The sequence below is a fragment of the Petromyzon marinus genome, chromosome 36, assembly GCF_048934315.1.
Source record: "Petromyzon marinus isolate PM22_M1 ecotype Great Lakes invasive population chromosome 36, UKy_Petmar_22M1.pri1.0, whole genome shotgun sequence".
Taxonomy (NCBI): domain Eukaryota; kingdom Metazoa; phylum Chordata; class Hyperoartia; order Petromyzontiformes; family Petromyzontidae; genus Petromyzon; species Petromyzon marinus.
In genome coordinates this window covers 42,387-57,826 of record NC_133702.1, presented here as the reverse complement: position 1 = coordinate 57,826, position 15,440 = coordinate 42,387, and the positions used below count along the sequence as shown (strand labels likewise).

At 46.6% G+C, this 15,440-nt stretch overlaps 1 protein-coding gene across 2 annotated transcripts in view; it reads right to left on the bottom strand.

Moving 5' to 3' along the window:
* The window catches only part of LOC116949462 (sialate O-acetylesterase-like), a 33,375-nt gene extending 29,918 nt beyond the window's left edge, over positions 1-3,457 (bottom strand). For both annotated transcript variants that reach the window (XM_032966835.2, XM_032966834.2), the window contains exon 1: positions 2,935-3,457. In XM_032966835.2, the coding sequence (XP_032822726.2) occupies positions 2,935-2,999 (65 nt within the window). In that variant the 5' untranslated portion in view covers positions 3,000-3,457. The remainder of the gene's footprint in view (positions 1-2,934) is intronic.
* Positions 3,458-15,440: the final 11,983 nt, after the last annotated feature.

Below are 15,440 nucleotides of genomic sequence, written 5' to 3'. Positions count from 1 at the left end.
AGGCCTCAGACATGTGGGTGAATAAGTTCAAGTCACTGAATGAAGATTTGGAAAGAATCACACGACAGAAAGCAGAGTTGGCGAGCAAGCACATGTGGACAGAAATGAAAAAAAACTCCAACCCGAAGACCAGCTGATTCTCAAAACTTGGAACGCGCTTCCTGTCACATACCACACACTGCAGCGTGTGAGTATTGCTGTATTGACCATGTTTGGATCTACGTATGCATGTGAGCAGTCATTCTCACATCTTAAAAACATCAAGTCCAACCTACGATCACGTTTAACGGATGAAAGCCTCAACGCTTGCATGAAGCTTAACCTCACCAAGTACCAACCCGACTACAAAGACATCAGCAAATCCATGCAGCACCAGAAGTCGCATTAATGGTGAGTGTTATAACAACATTATTTAAAAGAATAAATTCAGAGGCTTATTATACTGACATTTAGTTGAATTCACTTTTAAAATATATTATATGGCTCTCACTGAAATAAATTTCCAATTTTTTTGCTTTCATGGCTCTCTTAGTCAAAAAGGTTCCCGACCCCTGCTCTACACCTTGGGGTGTGACAGGGATGTCCTCTGGCTCCCACATTATTTAACATATCTTTTGACCACATAGTTCGTGAAGCCTTCAATGGCTGTACCGGAATAATTACCACATGGTACAGATACAATGGGAGGCTGATCAATGCCCGGGTGCAGTCAAGGGATGGCTCCCTATTGCTCAACCATGTAATGTATGCCGATGCTCTGGCGATTGCTGCTCACTCAGAGGACGAGTTGGAGGCACTGCTGCTGAACCTGGAGCTTGCCACCAAAACTAAGCACCTGCCTGGGTATTTTGCACCATCGGACAAGCCACCCCCCCAATTGGTGATGCGGCAGTTGTGCAGAGATTGCAGAGATTCCCATACCTGGCCAGTGTGCTCATGACCGGCTCCGGTTTAACAGCAGAAGTCTCACTCCAATTCAGTGGAGCGCCATTATCTTTTCATCGGCTGCGTTACACTGTGTGGAAGATACCTGGTCACTCTCTCCGCATGAAGCTCCACGTCTTCTCGGCCACGGTAGTTCCCTCACTTATCTACGCTTGCGAAACGTGCACCCCCCTAATGGAACATCTTCGCCGGTTAGAAACATTTAGGCTGGCCTGCTAACAATCCATCCTGGGTTTAACCATATGTGTGTGTGCGTCTAAGTCGATGTGTTTCTACGTGTGTGAGTCGATGTCTGTGTGTAAGTCCATGTGTGTCTGCCTTTTTCACCCGGGCTACGCCGGGTACTTACCGCTAGTAATTTTAATAAATAGTATTATCATTTGCTTTGCCACGGACATTCTGACGCGCTGAGGGTAACATGGTTGTGCTCAAGTTGAGCGAGCAGGTGACAACCGTGATCATGTTTTACAATTAAATGCCCAGTTATCCCTATTTTGATTGACAAAATGTTCTAATAATTAATTATTGTTCAAATAAATGCTTTAAATGCACTGGTGTCCATATGTGTGCATTGTTAAAGCCTCGCAATCTGTGTCGTACTGTATGGTACTTAATGATCGCACATACGACCATTAAACGCCTGTACGGCTGGTGTTGTTCTAAATGTAATTTCACGACTTCGCAATGGGCATGATCGTTATTCTAATTGTAATAGCCATGATGCGTGCTATCAACCTTTCATTACATAGACTGTTGTTGAGTAGCAATGGGCATGCTTTCATTTATTGTATGGGCAAGGGTTGACATAGGCAGGCCCTCGTTGCCATCTCTACAAGGTCATAAAAACGAAAACAAAACAAGATTTTCAATGCACACACTTTTATTTGCACTCTAAAGTACAAAATACAATTACTTTGACCCCAAAATTAATAACATTTGAAGTATTGAATAAAAGTGGGTGGCTTGCATAAATAAAATTTAACATATCGAAAGGACGCCATCCACTTTTATTCATAACTTCAAATGTGATTTATTCTTGGGTCAAAATAATAGATTTTGTACTTTAGAGTGGAACTAAAAAGTGTGTGCATTGAAAAGAATGTTTTTCACCAAATGCGTTCTACATTTCAGTACATCAGTAGACTCGATAAAATGTCTAGTATTAAGAAAAACATCGCTTTCAATGCACACATTGTCGTACAATGTAAATACTTTAATTATCACCGCCCTCGAGTGGTTGTGCAACTTGTGGGGAATTGTCACCGCTCCACTCGCGTAATTGGAGTCGCGGAGATTCCGCCCGTTGTGTCAATGCCATGTAGCGTGACGAGTTCCCAGAACTGGAAAAGTGGCTTCTTGTGTCCACAGCAAAAACCGAAACTCGTTTTCGCGAACATAGAATCGCTCGGGAAAAAAACACCCCAAGTGTGGATTGGCCTATTGATATCTGTATGGGCTTGAATAGACTTGGGGCAGGTTATGTTAGCGAGCACCTATTAAGGCTGAGACGGCACACAAAGGGGTGGGTGTGACAAGAACCAAGCCTGGCTGCCTTTGTCTCCCCAGAGATGTCTATGCACTGTTCCAACTACATTACTCATTTATAAGGCTGAGTCGACCTTGCGGAGGCTCATGTCCGTTTACTCAGATCACTCGTCAGTGGAATCTAACTCGGGGAGCCGCATTCATAGTGCAGCGCGCTAACCTTAACGCTACCGCTCCCCGTATTTAAACGCACAACATTCACACACGTCTCCCTACATCACCCCTTGTCTCCCCGTGTCCCCTGTATGGCCGTGTGTCTTCTCACATCTGCGTCCCTGTGTAAATGTTTCCCCATATTTCTGTCTACCCGTGTCTCCCCGTGTCTCTGTGTCCTCGCCCCATCTTCCTGTCTCCCTGTGTCTCGGCGCCTTCCTGCATATCCCCGTATCTTCGAGTGTCTCCCTGAGTGACCCCCCGTGTCTCCCGGATCTCCTCGTGTCTCACCTCTGTTGGTTTATCCTGACGTAAACACCGGGAGCACAGACGTTTGATGGGGACAGGTCTTCCATTCCGAGCGAGACACGGGTAGAGAGATGCGGGGGTAGATAGACACAGGGAGAGAGAAACAGTGAGAGACAGAAAAGAGAGAGAGACACCTGGTTAAAGATAGAGGGGAGAGAGTTTTACGGAGAGTGCGAGAGGCATGGGGAGATTTCAAGTAAATGTGTGAATGAGAGGCAGGTGAAGCATGTGGTGGAGGTATGCAGGTGTGGGCGGGTATATTGGGACGTGGGTAGAGGCGGCGAAGCGGTTAGCGTGCTGCGCTACGAACCTGGCAACACGAGTTCGATTCCCACCTACGGCCAAGACCAGTGACAATTATATGTGAAACGGACTTGGGCTTCCCCTAGAATCCTAGATCAACTCAGCCTGGTGCGGCGTGTAAGCATCACTATTGGGGAGATAAAGGGGCCGTCCATAAATGACGTCACGCGATTTTGAACGATTTTTTTTACCCCACCCCCCTCGTCACACGGCGTCACAAAAAGTCACAAAGCTCTGCCCCCCCCCCCCCCCCCCCAAATAAAACATGCTTTAAACTATTGCCATTGTAGTGCGTATTTAATGTGGCGCTGCACTCTGATGTTGTAGGAGAAAACATTTATTAAAAAGTCTATTTAATTAAGTAGAACGTGTTGTCTATATTTATTTAAAGTTGCGCATTTTGATGTGACGTCACATTTCTCAACCCTCCCCCCTCGTCACACATCGTCACAAATGGCTGACCCCCCCCCCCAGGTGCGTGACGTCATTTATGGACGGCCTCAAAGGCGGTCGGGCGTGGTCCTAGGCACCCACGCACTCGTCTACCATTCCAGCCTTCATAGGTACTTCTTGCTAACAGCAGTCTTTTGTGGGGAGCGGTAGTGCACCGGTTAACACGCTGCGCTCCGAACCCTGCGATCCGAGTTCGATTCCCTCTCACAGCCAACAGCAGTGACGATTATCTGAATAGGTCCTTGGCCTCCCCGAGGTGGTCGTGCCGGCCTTAATGGGCGCTCGCTAACAGCACTTGCCCCAACAGTCTGTTAAGGCTATATGGGGAATCTTTGCCTTTGTTAAGGTGTTACTGTGGTGACGCTATGGTTATTTGGGACCACACCCAAGATAACCCATACAAGGGGATTGGAGGAAACCCAAAGGAGAGAATCTGCGGGAAACCAGGAGGAGAAGGGACGGAGAGGCACTTTTGTGGAATGTATCCAGAAGGTGGGGAATGAGGGGGGATAGACAAGGGGCGCGTGTTCAGGGCTCCGGGATAAGAGAAGTTGGTGAAGAACGAGCTTCCCACGAGTGCGTGTTAGTGAGTGTGCGCTACTGAGTGTGTGCTACTGGAACGATATCGTTCCTTCAGCAGAACGACTCGTATCGTCCACTCGGGTGGACTCCCTTGCGTGTCTATGAGCAAGGGGCTTGAGCCCGCGTGTCTGCGTGGGGAGTGGAGGAGCGGTGGTTTACGCAAAGCTGTATGAGCCCAGGGGCAAATACCTAGACGGGTATAATACCGAGAAAGAGATTGAGTAAGTTCCTGGGTGAGGGAAGAGAGCAGGGTAGGTTTCAGTTTCATTTTTTAGGTACTAGCTTGACTACCCGGCTTCGCCCGGGACTTGGGTTCACCACGCCCGACCGCCTTTGTCCCCCCAGTGGCGATGTACACACACCACAGCAGTTACTCGTTTGAGGCTGAGTCGACCTAGGGGAGACCCAGGACCGGTTAAAATAATCGTCATCGGTAGTGGCCGTGAGCGGGAATTGAACTCAGGTCGCCGGGTTCGTAGCACAGCGCGTTAACCACTAAACTACAATGCGTTACGCTTCCACATGCGCGGGTCACATGACAGATTTGACGTCACAGCCCACTTGCCGTGTAAAAAATATATGCATTATTGAGCTTCCCCCCTCAAAAAAGTGTATTTTAATAATTTTTGTATGGTGTACAGTCTGAAAAGTACCCACATGGCAAATTTCAAGTTTGTTGCATGTCGGGTAGTACGCTAAACAGTTTGAACAGACACACATAATCACAACTTTGCCTTTATACATATGGAGATAACCCTGTGAGCCATGCGGCTCTTGACCCGGGTGCAACCGCAACAAACAAAAATATGAACAAGAAACAGCTTAAAGTGACTACACGCAACAGAAAAATCCAGGAAAAAACAGCAAATTCTTCCAAAAAAAAGCCCCGTATATCAACGCTGTGTGCAAAAATCCCAGTCTGATGCAAGTCAAACAATAACAACCATAAGACAATTCAGATTAAAGTTATTAGACTAACTCTGTACTTCAACAAACAAACATGGCTAAACCATACGTTTTAAAAATCAATAAAATAAAGCTATCAAAACAATGTGACAGTGGTCATAACAATAAACGATATACGTAAGATGTACGACCAAACTTTGCAGCCATCGCTGGCAGCATGAGTCACTCCATAATAGCAAGATTATCAGTAAGAGTATCAAACATTTTCAATGCACCTTTAAAGATCAGCACACTATAATCAAAACTCAAGATCATACTTTGCAGCGGTCATCCAGAGCGATGCATTTGAGGAAGGAAGGTGAAGGGATGAGATATTGGTTGAGTGAGTTGTGACTGGGGTAGACAAGTGAGTTTACAGGGTGAGCGGTGAGTGAATAATGGAGGAGTAGGTGAGTGCTGGAAGGAGTAGGTAAGTGAGAAAAAGGTGATTGGTACGTAATTGGGAGAAAGAAGCGTGAGTGTGGCGGAGAGTGAGTGAATGAGTGCGTGAGGCAGTGTGTATGTGTTAGGGTTAGAGGGTTAGGGGTTAGGGTTAATTGACCCTAACCCTAAACACTAACCGTAACCCAAACCATAACACTAACCCTTTAACCATAACCCCTAATCCTAACCCCTAACCCTGAACTCTAATCCTAACCCCTTACCCCCTAACCCGAACGCTCTAACCCTAACTCTAACCCCTAAAACCCTAACCCCTAAACCTAACCCCAACCCCCTAACCCTAGCCCCTAACACTCACCCCTAACCCTCACCCCTAACCATAAACCCTCACCCCTTATCCAACCCATAACCCTAACCTAAACAATAACCCCTAACCCGAACAAGAACCCTAACCCCCAACCCTAAACCCTAACCCTAAACCCTAACGATAACCCTAAATCCTAATGATAACCCTAACCCTAACTCCCTAAACATAACCCCTAATCCTAACCCCTAACACTAATACTAACCCTAAACCAACCCTACCCCTAACCCTTAACAGTAACCTAACCCTAACCCCTAGCCCCTAACCCTAACCCCGAGCCCCTAACCTTAAACCTAACCCTAAAATATTAACCCTAACCCCCCTAACCCTAACCCTAAAAAATAACCCTAAACCCTAACCTCTAACTCTAACTTTAAACCATAACCAGGGCCGGATCATAGTCCCGTGAGGCTCAAGCCACATGTCTTTTGGAGCACCCCCCCCCCCCCGCTTTCCTATATTGGTGTCTTTCTTGCCTTCCTCTTCGCACAATCATCCACTAGATTGTCAAAATCTAGCTGTCTGACAAGGTCTGACTGAATTGATTTAAGTGACAATGAGTTGAGACAAGTTTGGCAACATGCTACTCCACAACTCATTTTTTTTTATGTCCGCTCACCCTGGCAGTTTGTCACTGGCAAGGTTAGAAAAATCCGAATCGCCACAAAAACATTGGGGAACACTGACTGCAGACTAAGTGCCTGCAACGTCTCAAGCAATTTAGTTGGGCACTTCTCACCCTCAGAGTCAGACATGAAATAATTAAATTGGATGAGTTCTTTGGCAAAGTTCATGTCCAGGTCTGATGGATATGCAGTGGAGAGTGAATTTACCTTTTCCACTATGACATCACCTTATCTGACATAAACAGAACTCCAGAGAGACTGGTCAAACGCTTGTAAGTGTCCAAGCGATGTTCAAGGCATGCCACTAGCTTATCAATTACCACATAAAATGTTTCTATTTTGAACTTCTCCCTCCCCTCAAGTGTCACACCTGGCTTTGAGCTATCATCTGCATATGTTTTGCGTTTCCTCTTTCGCTGAAGATTGTGCTTATAGGACTGAGAGACACCTGTCACATTTAAGGCTGCCCTTTCAAAAGCCTCAAACTGGTCTCGTCCCGCCACAAAATCCCTCAATGAAGCCAAAAGCTGTGCTGCTACAGAGATGTCAATGTCACTTTTCTGTAGGTGCATGTTTGTATTGTGGAACCGGTCAAGTATGACGTTCCAGAAATGTGCCATGAACACCATCTCAAAGGTGTATAATTTAGTACATAGTCCAGCGGCCTCAATTCGAGTATCTCTTTTCTCATGATCATCATTGCATATACCACTGAAGGCCTCTCTAATGTGGGTGTAATTTCTCCACAGTGCCTTGGTTGACTCTGCCTGAGCACTCCACCGAGTACTGGACAGCGATTTTAATGCCTGTCCGACATTTGTCTTCCGAAAGACTTTCCTCCATCTGTGTGTGGATGAAGAGCAAAATGTGTACAGTGACTGCAACCTGTTAAAATAACTCAGCCTCTGGGCTACTGCCATCTAAGGTGTTAACACCAACTCAGTTAAGTGAATGTGCTGTGCAAGGCACATACTCTATCAGAGGGTTTTTTTTAGGTGGGCCTGTAGCCCATTGTATATTCCTGACATGTTGCTTGCATTGTCATATGACTGACCTCTACAGTTTGAGAGGTCCAATCCAAGGCCCTCCACCATCAAAGTCACAAAGTCTGCTAAACTTTTACCAGTGTGGCTCTCAATTGGCTCAAAGCCCACGAATCGCTCCACTACATTCCCGCTGCTGTTAACAAACCGGAATATGAACGTCAATTGGTCCACATGTGACAGGTCTGGCGTGGCGTCAACAATTATTGAAAAATATTTGGCATGCCGAATCTCATCTATTATTTGGCGAGTTTTGTGACCCATTAGCTCAATGAGTTCTTCACATATTCTAGATTTAAAGCTTTCGTGACTGCAAGGATCCATACTCGTTGGTTCTATTCGGTAAAGTCGCGTAGGTAAAAAATAAAACAACAAAAATCACGACGTTTCGGCCACAACACAAGCGGCCTTCATCAGGTGAAGGGACCAGACTATTTTGAGGACAGCGCTGGAGTGAAACACAGCCACGCTCAGACCGCGACCTTTAAGCTGTGTGCGAGGAAACAAGGTGCCTTGACAAAGGAATTAGCATAAAATTAGCATTTGATTGGCCGACTTAGCATGATGAACGGTGTAGAGGTGGTGTACATGCGGGTGAACATGCTGGTTGGCGAGGGGGGGAGGGGGAGTTTACCTATTGATGGTGTGAAAAGGGGATTTTTAAGAGCTGCGAAAGTTTGGGGTATCACTACTTGAAAAATATACTGTACCATTGAAAATTAGTTTAATGTTTGGTTCGATTTAGAACATCTTTCCAATGGTTGCTTAATTTGAAACCATCTTCTCGGTTGAAATTGTGTCTGTGTTTGTAGATCTGAATTGCCTCGTGAACAAATCTCTGATAAAAACCCGTGGGTTTGCAAAGAACCTTGGTATCGGAGAAAATTATATCGTGATCACCCACAGCGTTGTAACAGTGATCAGCTACGGCAGGATAATTCGTTCTGCCGTGTTTCAAATCTGATTTGTGCTCGTGAATTCGGTCAGAGACATGTCGCTTTGTCTCCCCGATATAGCAATCACCGCAGGTACAACTCAATTTGTAAACCCCGGGGTACTGTAAGTTAGGAATGACATCCTTCACGGATGGGATCAGATCACGAATTTTGTGTACTGTATTGAACCAGACCTGGATCTTGTGTTTGTTTAGAATTTTGGAAATCTTTTTAGTAACACCTGCTATATATGGTAGTGTGATGGTTTTGACTGGAGTATCAAGTGGTTGTTTCTGTATGGAGGGAGAAACAGCTTGGCGGATGGTACGGTCAGAGTATCCATTCCTTTTGAGGGCCAGGTGTACATGTTTTAATTCACTGGTCAGGTGGTATTGGTCCGAAATGCAATGAGCCCTATGGTATAAAGTTTTGATGAGATAATTATTTTGGGCTGGGTGGTGGTGGGAATCAGGTTTCAAGTAGGAATCTGTGTGGGTGGGTTTCCTGTAGACAGAATGCCCCAATGAGCCACCAGGTCTCCTCTCAAACAGAACATCTAAGAATGGTAGCTTGCCATTTTTCTCCACTTCCATGGTGAATTTGATGGCGGGATGTCTGGAATTGATGTGGTGTAGGAAAAGGTTCAGAGCTGGGAGGCCATGTGGCCAAATGATGAAAGTGTCATCCACATATCTCTTCCACAGGGAAGGTCTGAGGGTGGAAGTCTGGATGGCGTCTGATTCAAATTTCTCCATGAAAATATTGGCTATCACTGGTGACAAGGGGAATCCCATGGGGGTACCCTCATTTTGTTTGTAGAAGGAGCCATTCCAAGTAAAGTAGGTATTGTTGAGGCAGTGCCTAACCAGTGCAGGTGTATCAGATCTACAAACACAGACACAATTTCAACCGAGAAGATGGTTTCAAATTAAGCAATTATTGGAAAGATGTTCTAAATTGAACCAAACATTAAACTAATTTTCAATGGTACAGTATATTTTTCAAGTCGTGGTACCCCAACTTTCGCAGCTCTTAAAAATTCCTTTTTCACACCATCAATAGGTAAACTCCCCCTCCCCCCCTCGCCAACCGGCATGTTCACCCGTATGTACACCACCTCTATATCGTTCAGCATGCTAAGTCGGCCAATCAAATGCTAATTTTATGCTAATTCCTTTGTCAAGGCACCTTGTTTCCTCGCACACAGCTTAAAGGTCGCGGTCTGAGCGTGGCTGTGTTCCACTCCAGCGCTGTCCTCGAGATAGTCTGGTCCCTTCACCTGATGAAGGCCGCTTGTGTTGTGGCCGAAACGTCGTGATTTTTGTTGTTTTATTTTCTACCTACGTGTCTTCACATATAGTCGATGACAAATAGGACACTATGCATCTTCCTTTTCTGCCAAACTTTTTAATATGTTCAGCTAAGAATGGGTCAAATTGTGATAACAATTCTAGGATGCCAAGGAAATTACCGTGATGGGTTGACCCAAACCGTTCATCATCTCCCCTAAACACAAGTTCTTTTTCACCAAAGAACTTCATCACTGCTACAATTATTTTCAAAATGTCCCTCCAGTATTTACGTTCCCCATCAAGTTGCTGAATGAGATCTGCATGTATAGCACTGCCCTTTGTCCGCTGGTGCAAGGCAAGCATGCATGAATTGTGTTCTGCACTCTTTTTTCATGCTCCCCTATTTTTTCAGAGTGCTTCCAGTCACCAAACCCCTGACTAAAGCAACTGAGCTTGCTGGAGAATAGTTTGCATGCAAAACAGTACACAATCTGTTGAGGGTGAGTACAGTAGCCACTATCTAGAAACCTTCTGCCCATTTGGTAATATACAGTTCAAAAGTTAATTGTTGAAACTTCTAGTCTTTCCACCAAGCGCTCTATCTAGGACTGAAGCTGGGTATTTTCCACTGCGGTTTTGGAAGTGGGACTGCTCCTCTTTCAAAAAGCACTGACTTAACAATGTCACTGGAAGTGCTTTGCTATAATGCAGGGTCAGTGACTTCATAGCACCAGGAATGGCTTGGTTGCTGATTTGATTCTTGTGAACTGCCCAACTGCTCCTGAGGTGGTAAATGATGGTTCTTGTAATCCATTAGCTGTTGAGGGTTCGCCTTCAAAGGATGGCTCTGGGGGAGTTACAACATTACTGGAAACTGAACTAGTGCTAGCTCCTTCCTCACAGCTGACAAGAGTGCTGCTGCTGTCGTCACTGTTACTATCAGAGGGCTTTTGAAAGAAGTAGGCAATGAGTGGAACGCTTTGAAGCAAAACTTCCTCTCTTGTTCCCTTTTCTTTTTTGTCTTTCCTTTTGGGTGCACCACTATTGCAATGTTTGTGGTTAATTATTCAGAACTAGTATGCTATTTATATGATTATATTTATAGCATATCTCAATACTTATTAAAGAATAATTGAATTAATATATATTAATAATGAAAACACCCTTCAAATACTGTTTTTGGAAAATACAATCAAGTGGTAGTATTATATAGTCTACTTGTAACCTAAAGGCAGCTTTCAGTAGATAAAATAAAAACATCGAAAAGCACGTAAAATAAAATAACCTTACCCTTCCAAAAGGCTGTTAGGGAATAGCCCTTAGGAGGGATTGTTGAAATAGCCTTTAAAAAGGCTGTTTTAGAAAAAGATGAAAAAAGTCCCTGATTATATGACTGTGGCGTACACCAAGCAAGAAAATAGGCATCTGTCTGTGGCTTTTCCTTCCAAGAAATGTCTTATATACCTGCCTGACACAGAGATAATTATGTTGCTTGAAATTCAAAAGATAACTTTTTTTCATTGGCTGAACAACCAACAAAGGTTTCTGATACGTCAGTGAAGTTACTTTGCAGAGACTCTGTGGTGCCACGACAGCGAAGCCGCTCCATGGGAGCCGTGCCTGCGGCGGGGGTGCTGCAGCAGAGAAGCCACCCGGCTTCCGTCAGAGCGCTTCTCCCACCAACCCCCACATGAACACACACACACGCACTCACGTAGGGCCTCGTGGGGGGGGGGGAGGGGGTCACCTGCCCCTGAGTTTTTACCCGAGGGCCCCCCTCGTAGGGGTGCCCACGGTTTCTCAGGGCCAGGGAATTGGCAGCCCCCCCCGCCCAGGCCGAATGGCATTGACTTATACACACACACATCGAGTTACACCCACATGTATGGACTTACACACACATACACATCGACGTACACACACACATCGACTGACACACATAGACACACAAACGCACATTGACTTACACACTCAGATGGAGCCATGCACACACATCGACTACACACACACATGGGCTAACACACACAGTGACTGATACGCACACAAATGGACTGACACGCACACTTGGACTGACACACAAACACTTGGACGTACACACACACATCGGGCGTTGTCCAATCGAAAAAGATAGACACACACATGGACTTAAACACACTTGCATGGACCTACACGCACACACATATGGACTTAAACACACACACATCGACTCACACACACACGGACGTGCACTGCAATCCCCGATGATGGCACAGCTATCAGTATCGCAGTACTCCGTATGAATAAATAGCGTGACATGAGCAATGGAAACAATGGAAATGCATTGATGAAATAAGCAGAAAGAAGTGTAAATTAAAGAGCAGCAGTATGCACAGGTAAGTTGAGAAGCAGGCTACAGTTTAGATTATAGACTGCCAGTACGCCGACTCAATGACATAAGCATTGCTACAGTCACATAAAAAGCTGCCAATACGGGCAGCAGCTGAAAAAGCAGGATACAGTCGACATGAAAGGCTGGCAGTACACTGAGTGAGGTAAAGAAGCAGGCAACAGATTATAGACTGGCATACACTGAGAATGGTCAAAAGGAAAATTAGCAGTGTAGATAGAGTGGCAGTGCACTGACGTTAATTAATCAGCAGGCAGCAGGCCACATGACAGACTGGCAGTAGACCGTCGCAGCGTGATAAAAGCACAGCTAAAAAAGGGAATATTTATGAAGCTAATAATGAAAACTTAGTTTTGTGCACACAAACATTATTATTGTAATATCTGGCAACGTATTTGTTTCATAATAGTAAACAATTAACCTGAGTTCTTATCTGCACACAAACATTCTTGTAATGTGGCAACTTATAAGTTTTATAATAGTAAACAATGAACCTGAGTTGTTATCTGCACACAAACATTTTTTAATATCTGCCAACTTATTAGTTTCTTAATAGTGTAGTGCCGTGAATTCACTCGGACGACAACCGTCTCTTTTTCCGCCGTCACTTTTATTCCATCGTTCCGTACACACAGTAATTCTCTCCGTGCTCCGCCAACTCGGACACTCCGATTTACTTCAGCATCGTCCGTGCATCCCCTTCCACACACAGTGTTTCTTCGCCTATCTCTTCACACACAGTGTCTACCCTTCCACACACAGTGGTTCGTCTTATATCTCTTCCACACACAGTGGTTCGTCTTCTATCTCTTCCACACACAGTGGTTCGTCTTCTATCTCTTCCACACACAGTGGTTCTATCTCTTCCACACAGTATCTTCCATCTATTCACACACAGTGACTCTATCTATCTCCGCTAACGCTGACTCTCCCTATCGCTATTTACTGTCTTTGGGGTCCGGCCCTCTATCTATTCTTCCCTAACATTTCCAGCTGTCTTCTCCGTATCTCTTCACCTCTCGCCAACAACTGCCCAGCAACAACTCTCCAACAGCAACCACCAACAGCAACTCCCCCTCCGTTCAAACCACCCCACGCCCAATCCCCTCTCGCACCAGCCTCAACCAATTGCCACGTGGCTCGCTGGCCGCCTCCCGCCAGCCCGCACCTGTCCCCCTCATCAGACATTCCGACGCCACCACTTAACGCAAACAGCCTCTCGACCAATCACAGCCCTCGTGCCACGACTCCCTTAATTACTTGGGTTTGTTTACGGCACTTGCGACTCGACCACCTGTTCGACCTCGTGTGACCCGTTCTCCTTGTCTGTCTGTATGTTCTGTATATGGCCAATTCCTATGCGCATTATCTACTCCACTACATCACCCCCCCCCCCCCCCCCCCCCGTGATGAAAGAACCTAGCCGTCCCCGGCTACGATATACTCGAATTGGAGTAGTGGAGTGAAGCGGACGGAACAATGACAACATATATACATAATGCATTTGCAATATACAACCCTTTTGTACAATCACGCAACGACACGCACACAACACCTTTATACAGAATTCCCAACCCCCAAAATCAATGTATTGTACTCCTCCTGGAACGGATTCCCGCTGCCGGTCCATCTCCCCTGCACGGGATACCCTGCGGTAAGGGAGGGCCTCGCTCGTCTTGCCAATGAACCCTACGCCCATCCCTGTCCCAGCAACACTCAGCTGGCGGGGCTGTCCGTCGTTCCTGGTCGGGACGGCCATTGTTCCGGATCTGTGGCCGTTCAATCGGCGTCCGGTCGGTAACCCTGCCCAAAAAGGGCGATCCTGCAGGCACACGGGGGGCAGATCTCTGGGACACGCGCACTTGTGACCTCCCCACAGGTTCATCGGACACATCCAATACAGGCCGCTCTCGGATGGGGGATGACGCATCACATGGTAACACAAATTTCTTCAGGCGCGACGGGTGAACAAACCATGTCCGACGACCGAATTTTATTCGCACACTCTGATCCCGTAAAACCTCCACAATATCAACGGGCCCCTTCCAGGGGCGGTGAAATTTCGGGGGCGTTCCCACCGGCACCATGGGGCAGTGCAACCAGGCTTTATCTCCAACACGTCACGGCTCTCGCGGCCGCTGCCTGCCGAACAATCTTTCGTTAGCGGCTTGTCGTCGTGCCTCATTTTGCAATGCAGCCTCTCGGGCTTCCCTTAGACGGTCCAAAGCCACCTGCATCGGAGCAGGCACCATCATAGATTTCTCCCGTTTTCGAATTCCCAATTTCACAATAGCCGGCGCTTCCGGTTCCCATCCATATATCAGAAAAAATGGCGAGTACCCCGTTGAGGCATGGGGGGCCAATCTATACGCGGCCAGCGTCGCTGCAACATGCAGATCCCAATCATCTTGAGCGGTGTTTACTTGGTGACAAAGCATGGACGCCAGCGTCTTATGCAGCCACTCGACCATCCTGTCAGTCTGCGGGTGGTACGGGGACGTCCGAATCTTTTTGGTCCCCAGCGAGTCACACACGTCCTTAATCAATTTCGATGAAAAATTTCTGCCTTGGTCAGTAAGCAAATGTTCCGGGGCCCCCTTATCTAGTACGTATCCATTCAAGAAAGCCTCAGCGATCGACGTCGCTGACTGGTCTACTAGCGGCAATGCCATCGGCCAACGAGTTAAGTATTCCACTCCGACGAGCAAATATCTGTGCCCTCGGGGGGTGACGGGAAACGGACCCAAAATATCCAGCGCCACAATTTCGTTCACTCTCGAAACTTGAATCGATTGCAAAGGGACACAAACAAGCAACCCCTCCGTTAACATCAAAAATGGGCGATCCTCCGATCCCCTTGAACGAGAGGCACGCAGCTTCATTCTGGTCAGCGAGGAATCTTCCACCTGCAGTTGCTTCCACTGCTTCAATGACAACCCCAACAGTCCAATTTCTGCTCCAGGGAGTATCCCTGGCACCCCCGAACCCGCTGCAGCGACCGTTTGCGGAACCTCCTGCAGCGGCGGGCCGCAACGCAGCGAGCCCTCTTTGCACCGACACGTCTCAGCCGGTCGCGGCAACCTCGACAAAACATCCGCGTTTACATGGTGCGTCCCTTTCCTATGCTGGATCGTGAAAGAATACTCCTGGAGGGTCT